This window comes from Ovis aries, chromosome 11 (genome assembly GCF_016772045.2).
Source record: "Ovis aries strain OAR_USU_Benz2616 breed Rambouillet chromosome 11, ARS-UI_Ramb_v3.0, whole genome shotgun sequence".
Classification (NCBI taxonomy): domain Eukaryota; kingdom Metazoa; phylum Chordata; class Mammalia; order Artiodactyla; family Bovidae; genus Ovis; species Ovis aries.
The window spans coordinates 49,519,494-49,539,374 of NC_056064.1; the positions used below are offsets into that span (position 1 = coordinate 49,519,494).

General features: G+C 51.5%; 1 protein-coding gene across 2 annotated transcripts in view; it reads right to left on the bottom strand.

Annotated features, from left to right (window-relative positions):
• TBCD (tubulin folding cofactor D) overlaps nucleotides 1-19,881 on the bottom strand; it is a 143,793-nt gene that overhangs the window by 59,076 nt on the left and 64,836 nt on the right. For both annotated transcript variants that reach the window (XR_009595364.1, XM_027974323.2), the window contains exon 14: nucleotides 4,685-4,841. Coding sequence is in view for 1 of the 2 variants with exons in the window: in XM_027974323.2 (XP_027830124.2) it covers nucleotides 4,685-4,841 (157 nt within the window). In the remaining variant the exon portion in view is untranslated. The remainder of the gene's footprint in view (nucleotides 1-4,684; nucleotides 4,842-19,881) is intronic.

A 19,881-nucleotide genomic window follows, 5' to 3' on the forward strand; every position in this document is an offset into this window, starting at 1 on the left:
TTTATCCACGTTCTACCAGCCTTCACAGAACACAGTAGGACAAACATAACAAAACCCCTTGAAAAGCACCGCTTTTAAGTGCAGACTCGATTCAACAAGTCCACTGTGTATACCTCTGTGAATGTAACAGGGTTTTAATACTGTTCTGCTGTGGACTAAATTTTGAAAATTGTTCTGATTTCACACTTTCAAAACAAAACTGGCTTATCTGGAAATACTAGCATGTTTCAAATGACAGTACTCGTGACAACACTGGTCACATTTAAACATGAGAGATCCCCCCAGGCCCCCACGTCCCGTGGGCTGTGAAGCTTTCCTCAACAGAACGGGGCAGAGCATGACTCTGCGCTCTCTTTACCCACTTCTGAGAGGGGTGCAGGGGCCAGGCTGCAGCCGGCCCAGGACCATTCTGAGCACACGGCAGCCACTGGGCCTGGAACGCTCTCGGTATCTTCACCTGTTTGCTTTCACTGGGAGAGTTCAGGTGATACTTCACCAGGATTTCCCAACACAGAAAGATGGTCTGTGTCAAACAGAAAGGGATTTTCTTTCTTGTCCGAGTCAGGAGAGCTGCATGCCCAGACCTGCTCCAAGTTCCAGGCACCTGGCTTTTAGCAGGTACAGCAAAGAGCAGATCTTACCCCAAACTCAATTTTTGTTCGTTCATGTCATATTTTTGTGGCAATAAAAAAACAAAACATCCCTTTTCCCTTGAGTAACAGTAACCTTGTCATTTCAAAATATCAAAATGTCATTTCAAAATATGCTTTTCAAAATATCAAGATGGATGATTTCTTACCCATCCATGCTTAAAAGCTACAAGTCACACTATTTGGGGAATAATCTGCAAGACCCGCCTGTGGCTAAATTTTTCCCTTTATCAGAATTAAAGCTCAGGAGCCAGCTGACATGACGGTGAAACACAAGACATCTGCAAAGTGCTTTCAATCACAGCAGAGCTAAAATGGAGGCCGAGGGGAGACCTAACAGGCGGACGGTGGGAACACTCTGGTCAGTAACCGCCACTTAATTTTTCTCAAGAAACAAAAAAGGTTATCTTCCCCCTGGAAGTCTGCCATCAAGAAACGCTGAGTGGGAACAAGACGTAGCTTTGAGCAATGCTTGCCATTTCCTGATTTTTCAGGACAAGCTTGCCCTCGAGGAAGAGATCTGGGAGCCAATCCCCAGGCGCTGCCCACGCTGCCCTGCTTGCCCAGCTTGCTCCGTGAGGCTGAGCCGGGCACTGCCCCTAGCACGGGAGGGGCCCTGCAGGGTTGATGTCAACAGGAGCTCAGCTTACAACAGAGTTTCAGGTGAGGAAATCGCTAGAAGGTGACAACCAACGCATATGCTGGCAGCAGGGCTCTTTTTTTTCCCTTTTCTTCTTGCAAATTAGCTTTTGATTACTGGTGAGCAGGTTGTTTCAGAATACACGACCATCCTCTACCACTGTAACTTCGTGTTTCTCTGTCCCTAAATTACGCTTGGCTTCTCAGGAAGCCCGATTTACCTATTCACAAAATTATTATTCCATCTCTTAATCTGCGTATAACACTTAGGAAACACAGGTTTTCAAAACCGACCAACACTAATTCAAACTATGTCGTATACTGACCTAAAAACTTTCTTTGGGGTATTTCTAAAACAGAGACGGTGAGCATACATCCACAGGTGAAGCGAAAGGACAGTTCCTCACGTTCCTCTAGGAAGGTGAGCGGCTGACCCGAGCTCCTCCCTGCCCGGCCGCCTGAGCTGGGGGCCAGCCGCACTCTGGCCTCTCCCCCTGTGTGGGCTGCGCCCAGCCCTGCCTCGTTATTACCGCCGCCTGACTCTCTCCATCAGATGTGTCTAGTTCGTTTATAGAATTATAGTTTGATCTCAACTGTCTACTTTTGCAGGATCCAAACTGAAGAGTTTGTGAAAGTATAGTTGAAGATCTCAAGATTTTATCATGTACCAGGATGAATGGGCTTAAAAGCTGACAATTAAAATGTGGTCACTTATTACAAACCAAGGGAGGGAGATCTCGAAGGACACACCCCAACCGATACTTCTGAGGCAGGGAGGCGAGCACCAGCAGCGTCCTGAAGGCTCACATAGCACCGTGACTCACCCTCCAGCCCGCCTGCTCCACCCCCCAGGCCTGCCGTGGAGATGGACCGGGAAGGGTTGGAGCACAGGCTCCCTAGGAACCTGCCAAACTGGACTGAGAAAGCTGCCAGGCATAGCTCCAATGGGCACTTGCCAATCCAGTCCTGGGATGGGCACAGGGGCAGGGGACAAGAGGGGCCCCCTCTGAGCAGAAACTCCACAAGGCACCAACTCCAGGGTCAATTAGGAGAAATTAGGAGGGCTGTGAAGCAGGAGTCTCTGCACTCCCCTGCCAGCTTGCACTTTCGGTGAGTTGTAAACTCATCAGCGATCGCTTGGGCGTGCCCAAGACGTCAGGGAAATTCAGCCTTCCCCGAGATCAAAGGTCCTGAGTGAACCACACAAGTTTCTGTGGATGGATGTGGCCACCAGTCCCTGCAGATGTGATCTGTCCTTTAATCCAAGCACCATTTCTTAAAATAAATCCCACCTCAGAAAGCCTGGCAGCCTGACCACCCACCTCCACTCCGTCCCCCCACATTCCAGAGCCCCCCCACATTCCAGAGCCCTTGGGGGTCCCCTGGTAGGGCCTGCCCAGGCCCTCAGGTACACACAGACCCGCAGCACCCTTGCCCTGAAGGTTGGCCGCAGAGGCCTCTATCCAGTGGGGTCACTGGTCTCTTCAACACCTTCCCCAGACAGGCACAAGCTCCAGGATGTGACCCCTTCACCAGACAGGGTCTTTCCTTTTCTGAGTAACAGGGGCCGCCCTGGAGTAAGATGTGCAGTGCCCCTTCAGCCTCCTGGAGAACTGGATGGGAGTCTGTGAAGGATCGCCCACACCGGGACGCCATGCTTCGAGCGTCACACGCTACACGAGGGCCAGGCTTAACATTCACCAGCACTCCTGCGCACCCTCCCTGGCTGGCACTCTGCATTAAAACCTCTGCTGAGATGAACACTGCAACGTTGTCTGCTTGCGGCTGAAAGAGCCTCCGTTCCAAAGTCCAGCGCCTGCACAGAACCCTGCTCTCCGGCTCATCTGTGCCCACAGGGCTCAGGACTCTTCACACTATGTCTCTCCAAGTTGGCGATGAGGTCTTGTGACTCTGACGCTCTCACTTATGGGGTGGTGAGAAGCTTCTGCCCCAAGCAGAGGATGTTATGAGTGGTGGCCACCCACCTCTGTGCCCAGTGCCTCTGCTGACCCTTCAGCCCTCAGTCCTGATTCTCTCTTTGGCTGGGCTGAGCCAAAGACAGTCCCCAGAGAAAGGAGGGGCCCAGGTTCCTGCAACCTTCAGTGCTTTCAGCCACAAAGGTTAGAAGCCTGCCGAGATGATTTCACTCTGAAATGGGAATGACCCTTTGAAGCCAGGTCCCCCGAAGTCGGGGCATGTCAGCTTCCGGCAGAGGCAGTGCAACAGGTGCAGAGCTGGACCTGCCTGGGCCCTGGGCACAAGACCTCAGCCGGGTGGGAAGCCACGACTGTGAATGAGACAGCTCCCATCTAGAGGCTCATCATGCTGTGGCTGCTGATGGAAACAGCGAGCAAAATACACCTTGCGCTTTCATTCTAGTTACAGAAGCAGCTTCCAAAAAGCTGAGGAGCAGAGCAAGAAAGCAGTAGGCAGAACAAGTATTAAGTAAACAGCAAACAATCTCCCCTTTGCAGACCAACAAGAGAGCGGGGAACACACGTGAGGGCAGGAGCAGCGGACAAAGGCACGGGCAGCCGGGTCTCCGCAGCCAGGCCTCAGGCCGCAGACACCCACCACAGCCTCTCAGGAGCCCACTGCCCTCCTGCCCCTCCCAGGGTGGACACGGCCAGAAGTCGCACTTTTACGACTTCCTAGGAAGCAGTGTATCTCCCTGAGCAAGGATCAGAATCCACAGGCTGCTCTGCAGGCTTTCCCTTCACATGAGGGTCAAGATTGCAAGATACAGCCTGGCCACGCGACCTGAGCAGTAAGCGAGCCTGACAACCCTCTCCTGACCCTCGAGCGGCCCCCGTCCCCTGCGGCTTTCCCCCAGGCGCCGCTGGTGCTCAGACCATGGGGAAGCCCATTGCACTGGCCAGAGGAGGAGACAGAGCTGCCCTGTGGATACGTTCTGAGGCCTGAGGGTCTCCCGCTCTTGGCAGGGCACCTCCTTGGTGGGAGGCAGCTTCCAGGACTGGAGATCATGTTAAAATCCATCTCTGAGTAAAAGTGGTTGGGTTGGTGTTATATCCATGACCAACCCAGTGCTCAGCTCCTCCTCCAGCGTGACACAGACCAACCAGAAGTGGACAGCCGAACTCCGTTTTCATGTCAAAGGGACTCACTTCAGTCTAACAGGAGACAGGGAGAAAATTAACATCACTATACTAGGGACACATCTCTTTCGAATTTTCCCGGGCGCAGACATCGGATCCTAAAAGTGGGGCCCACGCCCATGTGGCTGGCACAGCCCACTGCCCTCAATGCTCTGCCCAGGAAGCCATGGAAAAGGTATTGTGCTGGTTTCGTGAGGCTGTGCTGGTTTTCACTGCACAGGAGCAGACAGTGAAGCAGGCAAGCCAATGCTGTCACTAGTCCAAATTAACAGGCTTTACCTTGAGATTGCCGCGACGAACGGCTTCAACTCCTGAGGCTCGTAGGCACGTGCGAAGGCCCAGCACACGTAGCAGGCGGCGTCCCGGACGTTGGAGCCCACGCTGCAGGCACCCCGCTTCTCCTCGTACGTCAGAGCCTTCAGGATCACGGGGACCACTGCACATAGCAGAGAGAGACTGTGAGGTGGCCCTGCAGCAGCGCTCCTGACTCCACAGACACTGTGCCCGCTGGAACACCACCCCGCCTGCACCGTGGCCCCGCAGAGCCCGGCGCGAGCAACACACACCACGGTCCCACCCCAAGGCACTCGGAAACTCACGACCTGCTCAGGAAGTCACTCACGAGTCCACCAGCTCAACTCAGGTGAGAATGTTCCTGAACAGCTGCCCCCAAACATGCCTGCCAGCCACACCCAAGGGACACTGCCAGGTCCTAGGAGACGCAAAGGGACACAGGGGCCGCCAGGAGCGAGGGAAAGGGCTGGCACATCAGGGGAGTGAGAGGAGGGTGAGCAACATCACCCAGGACACTGTCCGGTGAGCAGAGTACCTGACCCAGAGGCCACCTGCCCCCAGAGTCTTGTTGTCAAGGGGACCACGAACAACACATGGGTTTCTAATTCTGGCCAAAAGCAGTCACCAGCTGGGGAGTGAGCGTGGACACTGTTACACAGGTGCGCTAACTCTGCTCAGAGGGCATCTGTGACCTCGCTGAGCTTCAGGCCTCAGAACGAGGATGACAAAGTAAAGCAAGCCCAGGGTCGTTCTGTGCTAACTTCAGGAACTACCCAGGTATGTTTAATTAGGTAAATCATCTGTGACATTTAAAATAACTGGAAGTACATACAGATTATCTTTCTGGTTCCATTTTAAAATGTCTCACTGAGTTTCTAATACTGCAGTTGTAGTTTTTTATATAAAGAGACGAGTGAGTTTAAGACCCTCGAGAACAACATTGTACTGTTTAAAGGAGCTGCAGTTGTATGGTATTTGCCTGTTAAGTTTATCACACTCGTGTATTTCATGTATATGGGAAGGGTTTGTCTATTAGAGACACATAAATTACTGTAAAAGAAAATAAGACACATAACACTCATGCATAGAGTTTTATGCTGGCGTGCTGCAGTCCATGGGGTCACAAAGAGTTGGACTCAGTGGCTAAACAACAACAAATGGGGTTTAAAAGTGTAAGAACTAAGCTCGTGTGCCCCAACTACTGAGCCCACGCCACAGAGCTGTCATGCTGCAGCTACTGAAGGCCGTGCCCCCAGAGCCCATGCTCTCCAACAGGGGAAGCCCACGCGGCACATCCCGAGCACAGCCCTCGCCCACTGAGCACCGCGACAGAGCCCCAGAGCAGCCAAAAATAAATAGCTTTCTAAATAAAAATAAAACAGATAACCAACATGGAACTATACTCAGTATATTTTATAATATCCTTTACGGGGAAAAAAATCTGAAAAACATACGTGTGTGTGTGTGTATATATATGAAAACTTAAACCACTGTGCTCTACACCTGAAACTAACATGATAGTGTAAATCAATCATACTTCAATAAAATAAAAAATACAAAGCATGCACAAATGCCAAGCCAAACCAGAGGACACTACCACAGCTATTTCAGATAAAGTGGTTAAATCTAATTAGCCATTTAAAAAACCATTATCTCAACTTGAACTAAAGCTGTAATGCTTAAAACTGGCCTTCATTTGTCTTACCTGGGGAAGTTCTACTTTACCTGAAATTACTCTTAGTTTTCTAGCGTTGGTCATACTCTCTGTGCTAAGAGGGTAGCCTTTTCACGGCCCAACGCATGTCAAAACTAACAGGCTATGGCACCTTGACGGGTTGCATCGTATAAATTCAAGAGTCACTGCTTCGCCACATTCTCTAAAATCACCACTCTACCCAGCTGCCCAAACACTTCTGGGGAAGACTGTTCAGCAACTCTATAGCCTGAGGGAAACCTGGATGCTAACTGCTGAGTCCCAATTTATCGGTCCACTGGACAAAATCAATTTCCAAACAGACAACTAGGAATGACAGCGGTCAGTACTGTCCACATGTACTTCAGGTGGACGTCACAGCCAACCACTACCCTGAGAAATGCTCAGGGACCCCCGGGAGAAGGCCAGCTCCACAAGGACACAGCCTCACCCTGGACCAGCTGGCCCCCGAGGCCTCTGAGCGGGTGGGGGCGCCTGACGCCAGGGCCAGAGTGAGATGGCTTCTAAGGTCAACCAGTGACAAAGAAAAGGACACACACTGTGACCTGTGCCCACTAACAGAGGTCTGCCTCAGCACAGTAAGAGACCTCACAGGGCTGACCGGCATTTGTTGATGGGAAAATTGACACGCTCGGAGGTCCGAACGCAGGGCTATCTGGCCCACTTCTCTGCCTCAAGGAAGGGGAGGAGGCCGGCTGTGAGAGGGCACTGGGAGCCGTATGCTGCCCTCAGGCTCAGCCCTACTCGAGAGAGAAAAAGGCAGCACAAAGCATGGGCTCTGAGTTCTGTGTAGCAAGGCGGCCCCCACAAACCCCAGCTTTGGCCCCCGGCACCCACATGCGCCAGGTGATGTGCTCAGGTAGCTACTGGCCCTCATGACGTGAGGGCTCTGACTGCTTTGCATCCGCCCAGCTGTGTCAGAGAAGCAGAGACCGGAGCCCCGCCTGGGCCTCAGGGCCTCACTGCCAGCCCTGCCCACCCATGCGACCAGGCTGCTGCAGCTCCCCTGGGGAGTCCCTTGCCCAGTTCTCGGCACAGGCAGTTTCAAATTCTTTCTCTACAAAGCTCCGGTGACCCCTCTATTACACCTGCCACAAACACCAGTGGCTGAGGCCCAAGTACAGGTGAAGAAGCGCTCAGTTCAGTTCAGTTACTCAGTCTTGTCCGACTCTTTGAGACCCCATAGACTGCAGGACGCCAGGCTTCCCTGTCCATCACCAACTCCCGGAGCGTGCTCAAACTCATGTTCATCGAGTCGGTGATGCCATCCAACCATCTCATCCCCTGTTGTCTCCTCCTCCTCCTGCCTTAAATCCTTCCCTGCATCAGGGTCTTCTCCCCCGAGTCAGCTCTTCACATCAGGTGGCCAAAGTACTGGAGCTTCATCATCAGTCCCCCCAGTTAATATTCAGGACTGGTTTCTTTTAGGATGGGCTGGAAGAAGTGCTGCCAGCAATGAACGCGGGCCTCGCTGCTGGACTGGAGTCTGGGGGGGGACTACACGGCCACTGACAGCAATGCCGGGACACCTGCCTCACGGTCACTGAAAAGGGCTTTGATTTATCTAAAGTAAAACCGCTCAGGAGGAGAGAGAGATAGAGAGAGAGAGGACGGATTTCTTCAACAAGAAAATTGGAAAATGAGGCTCTTGGCTTCAATTCATCCAAAGGTGGTGGTAGTACCAGGCCCCAGGCGGGCAGAAGGGTGGGGTCGGGACTGCTGGGCAGGGCCCATGGCTGCCCCCGACCTCTCGGCCCTTCATCACCAGGCTCTTCTGTGCAGAAGGATGAGCTCGGCTTCCAGTTCAGACATCCGGGGACAGGAAGACAAGAGACAGATCAGCCCTGGTCCACACAGGGTACGGAGTAATTACCGAGCTTTGGGTGGTATATGAAAGAGATACAGTCTTTGCCCTAAACTTTTATAAGAAGCCATTACCAGAGGAAAAAATTCAAAAACTAACAGCTCTTTCCAGATTCAACAGGTTTAAAATAAGGAAACTCTTCAATCGCACTGAACAAAAAACCTTTCTCACGGTTCCAATTACACACTGCAAATACATGTCAAATATATAAGGTTCCCCAGAGGGCTTCCTTTTGGCAACCCAGAGTCCAGCAATGTAATTTAAATACTCTTCTCTCTAGACAGCATGTCATTTGTCTAACGCCAACTGCCTAAGGACAAAGCAGCCTCTAGGTGAGAGAAACGAGTTAACCCTCAGATCACCAAGTCCCCACTGCAGGGCTTTACAGATGTACATCCAGGGGTCAGGAGGAACTCAGACGTTCTCTGCAGCATCCTTAAAAAATAAAAAAATCACCATACAGCCAGCCAGCTCAGAAGTTACGAGTTTTGATAAGTAATTATACTAATTCAAGCAGTCCATGGCGTCCCAAAGAGTTGGACACAACTGAGCAACTGAACAACATACTACTTCAAAATCAAACTCATCACATAAGGAATATCACTGCGTGGGGCCAAGTCTCCCAGAATCACTGAGCCATGTCCCCTGAGATGCACTTCAGTATCTACCAGGATGCACTGCGCCAAATCTCCCAAGTAGTACTAGAATGACATCTCCCAGACGCATTTGGCTGAGTCTCCCAAGATGCCCCTGAGCCTCGGCACATGATGGATGGGACTGCCTATGCAGCCAGGAGCCTGCCTGCCTGGTCTGAGCCCAGGAAAGCACCAGTTTCCCGGGAGCAGGTGTGGCCAAGCACCACTCAACTTCTATTTCAGCCACCAGTACAAACAGCCATCATACCTTCCTCAAGAATGCAGTCCAACTTGCTCGGAAAAAAACATGCTGAATTTGCTGGGAGAAAGGAAATGACGGACAGAAAATCTGGTTCTACCGACATTTAGTTTTTAGTTCCCACAGGACATCTGAAAAAACTATCCCAAAGGCTGACCTGTGGCAGCACTGCGAGCCACAGCACCAACCACTCTGCACATGGGGGCAAGCGCAGGCTTGGGCACCGGCGTTCCCTGGAGGGTGAGGGATGCCCACCCCACAGGCCCTGGGAGACCTCAGCCAGGGCTCATCTCCACAGGTACGATGGAGCAGGGTCTTGGGGCATCCTGTGTTGCTGGGGTGGGCACCTGGCCCGCACACCACCTGCTTTCCCCTCCCCCAGATGCTCCCAGCACACGCACCCTGCCACAGGGGAGCACCCGTGAAGCCCTCTGCCTCCCTTTCCGCAGGAAAGTCACGTGGCCACACTGGTCCCAAGGCCCTGGTCCCTCCCACATGTCCTCCCTGTGAACAAGACCCACCCCCCCCTCACTGCCCATGGTGCGAGGCAAGGCTCAGCTGTCCAGAGGCCAGAAATGGACATTCCCCTCTCCAGGTGCCGTAGAAACACGAGAGGTCCCAGTGGAAGCATGCAGTCCAGGATTTCCTGGATAAAGGCTCTCCTCCAAAGAGAAACACAATGGCAAGAGAGCAGGAAGTTACTACTTTAGAGCAGGAGCCCACAGTGTTGGGGCAGGACCTTGTGAAATGCGTAACACAACTGCAAAGCAAGACTGGGGCAAACACCTACTCTTCCATCTGACGGCACCCTGTCCCCTCGTGCGAAGAGATTAGTGAATATTCCTACATAAAGCATCTCAAATCTCAGTGGATCAATACACTCAATAAAGTTTTAAAGCGAATAACAAACAAGGTAAGTATGGTATGATGGATAAGGATGTGATGGCAATTACATGTAAAAAACTCACATACATATATCATGGGAATATTCCAACCTAAAAAGGGGGGAAACAGCAGATGGGGAAACTTGGGGGAAAATAGGAATGTTAAAGATAAGGACAAGAGAGCCGTTTCTGAAGATCACACGAGCAGAACCAGACTTTCAACAAAACCTCCAGACCTGTGTGTTGATGCAGTAGGCCGAGTGGCTATGACCCATCCACAGGGCACCTGTCCAGAGGGGAGAGTGCGGGAACCACCGTGTGCAAGCCACTCACCATGGGCTCAGGAGGCACGGGTAACCGGTGATGGGGGCAGCACTGGCAGACGGCCCTGCCCCTGTGTGCCTGCGCCTCCTGGGCTATGTCCCCAACTTGGCACAGAAGCGGCACTGCTGCCACCATGGTTCGTAAGCGCAGAAACAAACCCTGCCATGACGGGACGGGGCGTGCTATTTAAATACAACAGGGCCACTCAATGCAACGCATGCTGCTACCCAAAGAACATTTAATAACAGGAGGACACTCAGAACCCTCAAGCAGGCTGCATGCCGTCAATGGCTCACGTGCTGATACTGGTGACAATCAGCACTCACTATGGGCCAGGCCTTTGTTCGACTGACCCTGGAGGTAGGGGAACCGAGGTACAGAGAGATGGCCCAGCCCCTGGACTGCAAAGCCAGCCCAAGCATCACGCTGAGAGCCCCAGGTGCTCATGGCCCCCACCTGGTATAACCTCAACATGCTGACCTCCAGGCAGCGAGATTCCAGGTTTCCTTAGCTGCTGCTTCATGTCACTGTCCCAAATGTCCGTAATGATCACTCACAATCTTCATAATCGTTAACAAAGGCAATACCACACTTTAAAATGTGGTTTCACCCTTTCCACTATTCAGAGGACACCACTTAGCCACTAGGCCAAGACCAGGGGAAGGACCCTGGGACCAGGATGACTGCTCCTTGGGGTCCACCAGCTAGCGTGGGTCCCAGGAGTCTTGACACTTCAGACAGGATCACAGCGGGGTCCTGCTCAACATCAGATACATATGTTCCATTTATTAACAGGAACCATTCCTGTGTGGAACACGGATCAGAGAAGAGGCCAAATCAAAGAAGAGTAAACACTTATCACGATCAGAGTGCTGGCTACAGCAGCACATATACCAAACGTGGGAGGGTACAGAGAAGACCAGCACGGCATCACTTACATCTAAATCTGAATACGACACAACCTACAACACAACACAAAGGAACCTGCCCCCAAAACAGAAGCAGTCGCACAGACAGAGGGACAGACGTGAGGTCGCCAAGGGAGGGGGGCTGAGGGAAGAAGGGGTGGGAGGCTGGGGTTAGCAGGTGTGAGCTGTTACATGCACAATGGATAAACAACAAGGCCCTGCTGTACACCTCGGAGAACTATACAGTCAATATCCTATGATAAACCGTAATGGAAAAGAGTATTTTAAAAAATTAACACAACATCGTAAATCAACTATGCTGCAATAAAAATAAATAAGAATGACCAACAGCAGAAAAAGATCTGACCCACAGGAAGACAGGTCCTCCCACAGCAGTGACCCACGACACACACAGGGGTCCTCCTCCAGCCCACAGCAGTCCCCGTACCCAAGCGGCAGCCCCAGCCCAGAGTGGTGCCCCTACCTCACCACCAGGGTGGCCGTGGCACAGTACCAGTGAAGCCGAGTGACTGAGAACCTCTGAGCCATGGCTTCCTCGCCACCTGTGCTACCAGAGCGTCCACCCAGGTGACATCGGGTACCTCCTTCCTCCCCTCCAGCTCCCTGGGCTCCCAAGAGGCTTAAGGAAGGTACTGGCTGAGAAAGCAAGTGTCCAGTGTAAGAGATGCCCCTGTGACCACCATGGTAAGTTTCCACCAGGCTGGACGAGCAGGTGCGCTTTCCACGGCAACTCCTGGTTAGACTGTTTATACTAAACATCTGGTATCCACCTGGTACAGAAACAAACTGTTCTAAACCAGATGGTTCCAAGTAACCCTTCAAGTAACCTTGGACTCGGCGTGCTCAGCCGCTTTCTGTGACCTGCCACAATGGAACACGACTCCAAAAACACAGATTTCACATGATTCCAGGTGTTCAAAACTTAACAAAGATTTCAATCAAGAGTGCTTTTCTTTAAAAATTTAATTTTTTTAAATGTCACGTTTTGGACTACATTGTAAAATAACCTAAATGAGTATCTTTCCTATTTCAAGAGACAATTACATGTCTTTTTCTTAAAAAATCAATTAAACTCCCCCTCCTGTAGCCATAGCACCCCTGCTTTAGCACCCCCCACGCCTCCCGGGGGGCTTACCTTTCCCTGCCACTCAACGGGGGTCTGCCTGCCTGGGGTGGGGGGAGGGGAGGAAGCACCAGAGTGCTTATAACTCAGCTTTTTTTTCCATTTTTAATAAGACACCAAAAAAATACCACACACAAAAAAATCAATTAAAATACACTGACGTACTAAGGTTTCAATAGAATGTAAACAAAAGCACCTCCTAAGGGGACAGTGGTGGCTGATTCTAGAATCTGATCCCCCCAGGGTGCTGCCGCAGAGGCCCTGCCCCAGGACAAACTTCGGGGTGTTAGGATCTTCAACTCGCCATGACTGGGGACAGGGGCTGACCAGTGGGGCCTGGCAGCTGACCTCCCAGGTCTGTGCCCACGTCCCCACCACACCCTGCCCCCTGGACAGCTAACGTGTGGCCATCCCCAGGGGTGGCATGACAGGTCTGCACGCCATGAGACAACCCAGTGCTGGCTGGCCCTTCTGACCGTGGTGGGGCCAGCTTTGAGTCAACAGATTATCTCCACAGGACCAGCTCTCTGGCGCAGGGGAAACGAGCTGCTGATCCTATCGAATGAAACACGACTTCCACAGGGTATGAGGATGACACTGAACACAAGGCGAGTACGCGAGACAGCACCTGAGCCTTCGGCGGGAAGGGCCTCCAGGGAGGAAACGGAAATCGTGGGGCTCCCTAATTCCCTACCACCAGGCCCAGAACACAGGACGACCTGCACCTTTTTTGCTGCCACCATTGACACAAAAGATAAGCAACAAGGCACACTGACAAGGCCTCCCTGAAGCCACTCTCTTGGGGCCAGCTGCTCCCGAGCAGGCCGGAGCAGGAGCCAACAGCTGGGCCTCTGTCAGAAAGCACCCACAGGGCCGTACGCCGCACGCAGGGACTCAAAGAATTACTGAAGAAGGGCAGAAGCGTGCCCGCCGTGGAAGGTGAGCAAAGATGGCTGGACGATAGCTGTGAGGGTGACGTCCCAGTAAGACGTCAGCACAGGACACAGCAGGTTTTACATCCTGAAGACAAACTGCGCTCTCCACGAAATCATGATGCTGGGTCCTTTCACAGAGGCCTGGAAGAGCGAATGAAGTTCCAAGGCATGTGGACGGTTCCTTATCTTCTACTCACTTTCTCCAAAAAGTGAGCCTAGGAAGACGACCCCACGGGAAGACGAAGGAAGACGCTCTTAAGAAACAGCTCGTGGAGGGCTGCCAGCATGGAGAACTGGGATGTGTACATGACAGACACATTTCTCCATTTAAACCCGAAGGTGCCATGTTAGGAGTTAGTTCACTGAACTGCCCCTGAAGGTGAATCAGCATTTGAAAGGCTTGAGGACCACACCTCCGGGTGAATGCAGGTCCCCCACTTAACCCCCTACTCCCCTCAAGGTGGTTCAGGCATACATCAAGGGTGCCAGCATGTGGAGCCCGGCCTCCACAGCAGCCTCCCTGCCCACACTGTCTAGAAGAAGCATTGCACACAGGAGGTACAAAACCGAGTGAACCTAAGTGTCTCTCTCGCTCCTTCTCCAACAACACACATCCTTTGAAATTTTTTAAACTGCTTAAGCCATTCCTCCTGGAAATATTCCCTAATGTTTCCCACAAACATAATCTTCTTTATAACTGAAGGATTACAGACCCCTTTCTACTCCTCTTGAAATACACTTACCATGACAAGCTTTCAGCTTCTCCAAATTTTATGTGTATCAATGACAGTCTAATGCTTTGGAGGAAAACCTCTTTCCTACTCCCACCCCCCGACCTGTTGCCTAGCCTAAACTAACTGTGACCATGAGTTTGATCTGTGAATAAGGCTAGTGCCTGGACGCTTTGTGGACAATACAAGTATAGGGACAGGCAGAACTGAGGTTTGGTTCTCTCACCACAGGCCCCTGGACTATTGGCAAGTCACAGCAAAAGATTAAGGTCCAATCCTTGCATCTCCAAACACGTTAATGAGCCTCCCCAAAGAAGGAGCATGAGAAAGCAAGGAGCTACTTTCCATCCAGGTGACCGGCCCCCACATCCCAGTCATACAACCAAGGAGAAGAGCCTTCTCCAGCTGGTCACAACCCACACGCCCCACAGCACATGGCAAAACCGCCTGCGGAGGAGGGTCTCCAGCCTGGGGTGGCCACCTGGACGTGTAGAAACCTCCACAGGTGACTGAGTCCATGGCCACGGTGGGAACTGACTGCTTGAACTCTTAGCTGGGAAACAAAGTTTCTAAACTGAAACATCACTTGACTATGCTTAAATGCAAATACAACTGTTTGCTTAGAAATAACCCTCAGAGAAAATAGTCTTCTACTGACAGACTGATTCCCTTTTTTCAACACTGAAAACCCAAAAATTCAGACAGTTTCTCTAAGATCAAAACATCCTACACCTCCTCTAAGTCCCCGGCATCCCCCCACTCCCCAATCTGCGAGGAGGAAGTGCATCCCAGGAGGAGGGAGCAGGCGGCCCCCACACCTCTCGTCCCCGCTGGACCCAACGCGGGGCCACCCGCCCTGCAGAGAGCCTGCGGCCAGCACACACTTCCCGCTGAGTCAGGGCTGTGCGTGAGCAGCTGTCACTTTGTCAGCAGCGATGACAAGCAGCACCACAGTGCCTGGAGCAAGGCCACTGAACAGGGGCTCTCTCCTCGCCCAGCTGCGGTTTATTAAATTCGAACTAGAGGACGCCAAAGGGCACCCAGGGGAAGCTGTCACCAGGAAAACACAGGCACAAAACCATTTCACCAGTGCCGCCCACACCTGGTCCAGGTGCCCACCGTGCATGCCAGGGGCCAGGACTTGGGGACAAGCAACACACTCTCCCAACACCCAGAACGGAGGTGAGATGTGAACCCCCGGGGGAGGTCCCATCCTCGGCAGACAAAAGCGCTCCCCTGCTCTCGCAGCAGCAGCAGAGCCAGAGCGGCCCCTGGTTCTCAGCTGTCACAGGGCTGCTGGCTCCCCAAAGGACCTGCCCGGCCTCAGTCTACAGAGCTTTCTTTTCAGGCCACCTAAGTAATGGCTCTCGTCAAATTAAACTCTCGTGATCTCTGAATAACCCTCCTCGGGGAAAGATAACACAGGCTCTTTCCATCTCTCTGCCCCCGCCCAGGACACAGCACAGGGGCCCAGAGCCTGCCCACCCAGTCCCTTTGCCAAAGGCCACGCATGAGAGGGGGTGGGACAGAGGAGGGGGCGCAGCGGTGCCGCTGGCACAGGAAACGCCCACGGCTGCTGACAGAGTGGCCCAAGTACAACAACTTGAAAGAAGCAAAAACAAGCGTTCGGGAGAATTAAAGGCTTAACCAGGAAGTCAGGGACCAGTTCTGCCACTGACTCACAGCCCTGGATTCCTGGCCACAGTGTCCAGACTGCCACTGGCCCCAAGAGTGTCCAGGGCACAAATTTCAGGACTGGCAGGACTGGAGGACCATGCTGCCAAAGATCCCCCTTCACCGAGCTGAGGGTCACTGGACTGGAGGCCTGGCCCAGGGTCAGACGGCCAGAAGGAGGGAGGGTGAATGTCAGACGACGGGTCGCTCGTGTTTGATTGATGACACGTCTGTGCCCGGCTGAGGGTAAGTTCTCCGAAGAGTTTCCTCCTCTCATCTACCACCTGGGTCACCGGCTTGGAGAGCTGGGACAGGGGAGTGTGGACGGCAGACTTTCAACCACAGTTGAAAGCATCTCACACAGCCACATTGCCGGGCCTGCCCCAGTGACCTCCCACGTTGACCTCCAAGAGTGAAGGCAGACCCTCAAGCATGGTGGTGCCCGCCCAGCAAGGGGCTGTCCCACCAGGGACGGGGAGAACTTGGCCCCATCCTCCCTTTGCCCAGATAAAGGCAGGTATCCCCACCACGGGCCCCTCCTCATGACACAGCCCAAGGAGAGCTCTGCCCTCACTTCTTGGGCCCCCTAGCACTCCTCTGCTGCCCGCTGTACCCCCTGAAGATCTGGACCCAGCGCAGAGCTACGCTTCGACTCTCACAGCACCCAAGCACAGAGCAAGCGGAGAACCCTGCAGCAGCACCAGGCCTGCCGGGTGAGAAATCAGGCCTGAGCGTCTTCCCCTGGTGTGACCACTGGGCTGCTCCCCAGGGCACTCCCGCGGGCTCCCTTCCCAAAGCCTGGGACCAGTCTGGGGCCAGGGGCAGGCCCACACTGGCACGAAGAACGGAGCGGCAGCCCCGTGGCTTTCACAGTGGGAGCCAGGCAGGGAAGCACGCGCAGCCGCCCAGCCCCGGAGAGGCTCCTACGGGAGCAAGAACTGTTGTGTGCCGGGCAGCCTCGCCCACGGGGGCAGTGAGCACAGGGCAACACGGCAAGGGCACAGCAACCTCACCCCGAGCACATTGAACCAACCTCACCGTGTCCTCGCCCTGGCGCCATGGTGCCCTTCCAGACGCATTACCTGCTAACAGGCTACTTCCATGAGCAAACCTGAAACTCACGTGAAATGAACCTGCCAGCCGTCTCCCTGGGTGACAACTAGCTCCCCAAGCGAATCAGCCAACCTGCACTGGACTTCAAACACCAAACAGGCCTGCTGCTAGCAGAAGCAGCTGACAAAATTAAGGAGAGGCAGAAATACATCAGTGGACAAAGGGTTCTTCCTGGCAGCAAAATTTCCCACTAAAAGATTCAGAACAAGATTTTCCATTAAAATGGCATAAATATTACCAAAGTGTCTAAAACAGTAAACTTTGTGGACAGACGTGACTTTCTGAGCACACCATATATAACGGACATACAACTCAATCACTTTATAATCATAAATGTCACAATCTTGGGTTTGAACCAAACTATGAATTTCAACTCTTAAAAAATAACATACAGTAATATGATACAAGCTGTTTTATAATTTGCATGGCTTCCACACTTGTGTCAAGTATAAATTCTAAACACGTACCACTCAGGCATGCTTAATACTTCCTTCAAACTATGAATTCTTTCATAATTTCAATACTAATTTTAAAAAGTTACCAAATTTTAAAACCAAAAAAAAGACACTCTTTAAAAAACCATACATGTATATACACATTCCCATCCCCCAAAACTGCACACATAAAGAGAAAAAGAACTCAAGTGAGAGAATCAAAGCAAAGGTGAGGGAATTCCCTGGCAGTCCCGTGGTTGGGACTGAAGAGGGTGGAGGTTTAAGCCCTGGGGAACTAAGATCCTGTAAGCCACATAGCACGGCCAAGAAAAAAAGAGGGGGGTGAAATTTCTACATCAAAAATGACACAGTATAAGATCAAGAAAATAGACAACCTCAGAACTGGAGAAAATATTTGCAAATTGTCTACCTGATCTTAAGAGTCTAGAATCCAGAAACTACAAAGAGCTTGTATAGCTCAACAACAAAAAGACAACCCAATTTAAAAATGGGCAAAGGACTTGAATAGATGCTCAACGTTATTAGTCATCAGAGAAATGCAAATCAAAGCCATAATGAGATACCCACTAGGTTGGTTACAATTTTTTTTTTTTTTAATGTAAAATGACAGGGACTGGTGAGGATATGCGGAACCTGGAACCCATGCCCTGCTGGCGGGAACATAAAACAGCAGCCAAATCTCCATCCGCTGACACATGGATAGACAGTGTGGTCTGTCCTTCTGCTATGAGCTGAACTGTATCCCCCCAATAACTCATAAGGGGACTGCATTTGGAGACAGGGCCTTTAAAGAGGTAATCAAGGTAAAACGAGACCATACGGATGGGCCCGAATCCAGGAGGGCTGTCGTCCATCCAGGACACAGACACTGATCAAAGGGCAACCACGTGAACACACAGCAAGAAGGTGGCCACCTGCAAGCCAAGGAGAAAGGCCTTGAGAGAAACAGCCCTGCCAGCACCCTGACCTCAGGACACCCAACCTCCAAAACTGTTGTTCAAGCCACTCAGCTTGGGTACTTTGTTATAGCAGCCTGAGCAAACTAATACACCACACTATGCAGTAATCCTCAAAAAAAAAAAGAAACGAAATACACGCGCTACAACGTGGATGAACCTTGAATCGTGCCAAGTGAGAGAAGCCTGTCACAAAGAACCACATACTGTATTATTCTATTTATCAGAAACAATCAGATTAGGCAAATCCACAGCAATAGGAGGTAGATTAGTGGCTGTGCATCGCTGAGGAGGATGGGGGTTCTGGATGACAGCTAAGGGTCATGGGGTTCCTTTTCGGGGTAATGAAATGTTCTAGAACTGACTGTGGTGCATAACTCTGCGAATAAACTAACAGCCACTAATTTGTAAACTGTAAATGGGTGAACTGTACAGAATTAAATTATATCCCAATGAACCTATTTTTAAAATCTCATAGATGAGCAGTTACTATCTCAAGTAACTAATAAGGATTCTTCAAGCACAGATAAGTTACCTTTCTACTTCTACTGGGGTCAGTTTTAATAAATTACATTTTTCTAAGAATGTCTGTTTTTGTCTGAGCTATCAAAGTTACCAGCAAAAGACAGTCTGAACATGTGGCTTTCATTCTCTGCAGGACCTGCCTCACAGCCCCCATCCGGGTGTCTACTGTGGTTTATGCGCTTCCCTCCTGCTCTGCTGATGAGCCGAGGTCTCTCTCTTTGGGAGGCATTTTTGGCCACTGATCCTTGCAGACCTGTGTCTTCTCCCTCATCTCCCCTGCTCCCCTTCACTGTCTTCCCTGCTACTACCCTTGCTCTTTCCTTGGCAGTTTGAGCCTTTCTTCTCCTCCTTACAACATTGGAAGAGGGATAAGGTAGGGGTCAGCAGCAGTTTCTACAAAGGGCCAGAGCCCAAACAGTGAGGTTTTGCAGACCACTGACTACTTCCCTTTTCAAAAAGAAACCACTGTTGGGGGGGGGGGCGGTGGGAAGGAATAACCACTCTTGGCTCCAAGGCCATACAAAAACAGGCCAAGGCCAGCTTGGGCCCGCGGGCCACGGTTTCACAATTCCTGCTTAAGGTTTTAGATTGCCCTGTAAGTACACGGCTAGCTGCATCTGGAGAGTTCTGATATATAATTGCGTTACTGTTCATTTCTATCTTTAAAATTTCATTGCGGAATTTCTACTGGGATTTCTTTTTTAACTCCTGTGTTATTTAGAAATCCATATATTTTCAAACTAAATACTCATGCCTTCATCGTTCTGTATCCAACTTTCAATTTCATTGTTTTGTTGGTCAAAGAATGTAGTCTGTACACCAGTGGTTCTTTAAAATTTCTTGAGACTTGTTTTACAGCCTTACTAGTAAGCGTACCGCATTTGTAAACGCTCCTGTGTCTAAGAAAGCATCCCCTCAGCCACAGTGGCACAGCCCTACAGGAACCCACAGAATCAGGCCTGTCTCCTGCTAAGTCTCAGATACAAGGCTCCCTGCTATTCCAGTCCATCCCACTATTCTCTCATACATGAACTGTCGGCAATGGAGAGAGGGGTTCTGAG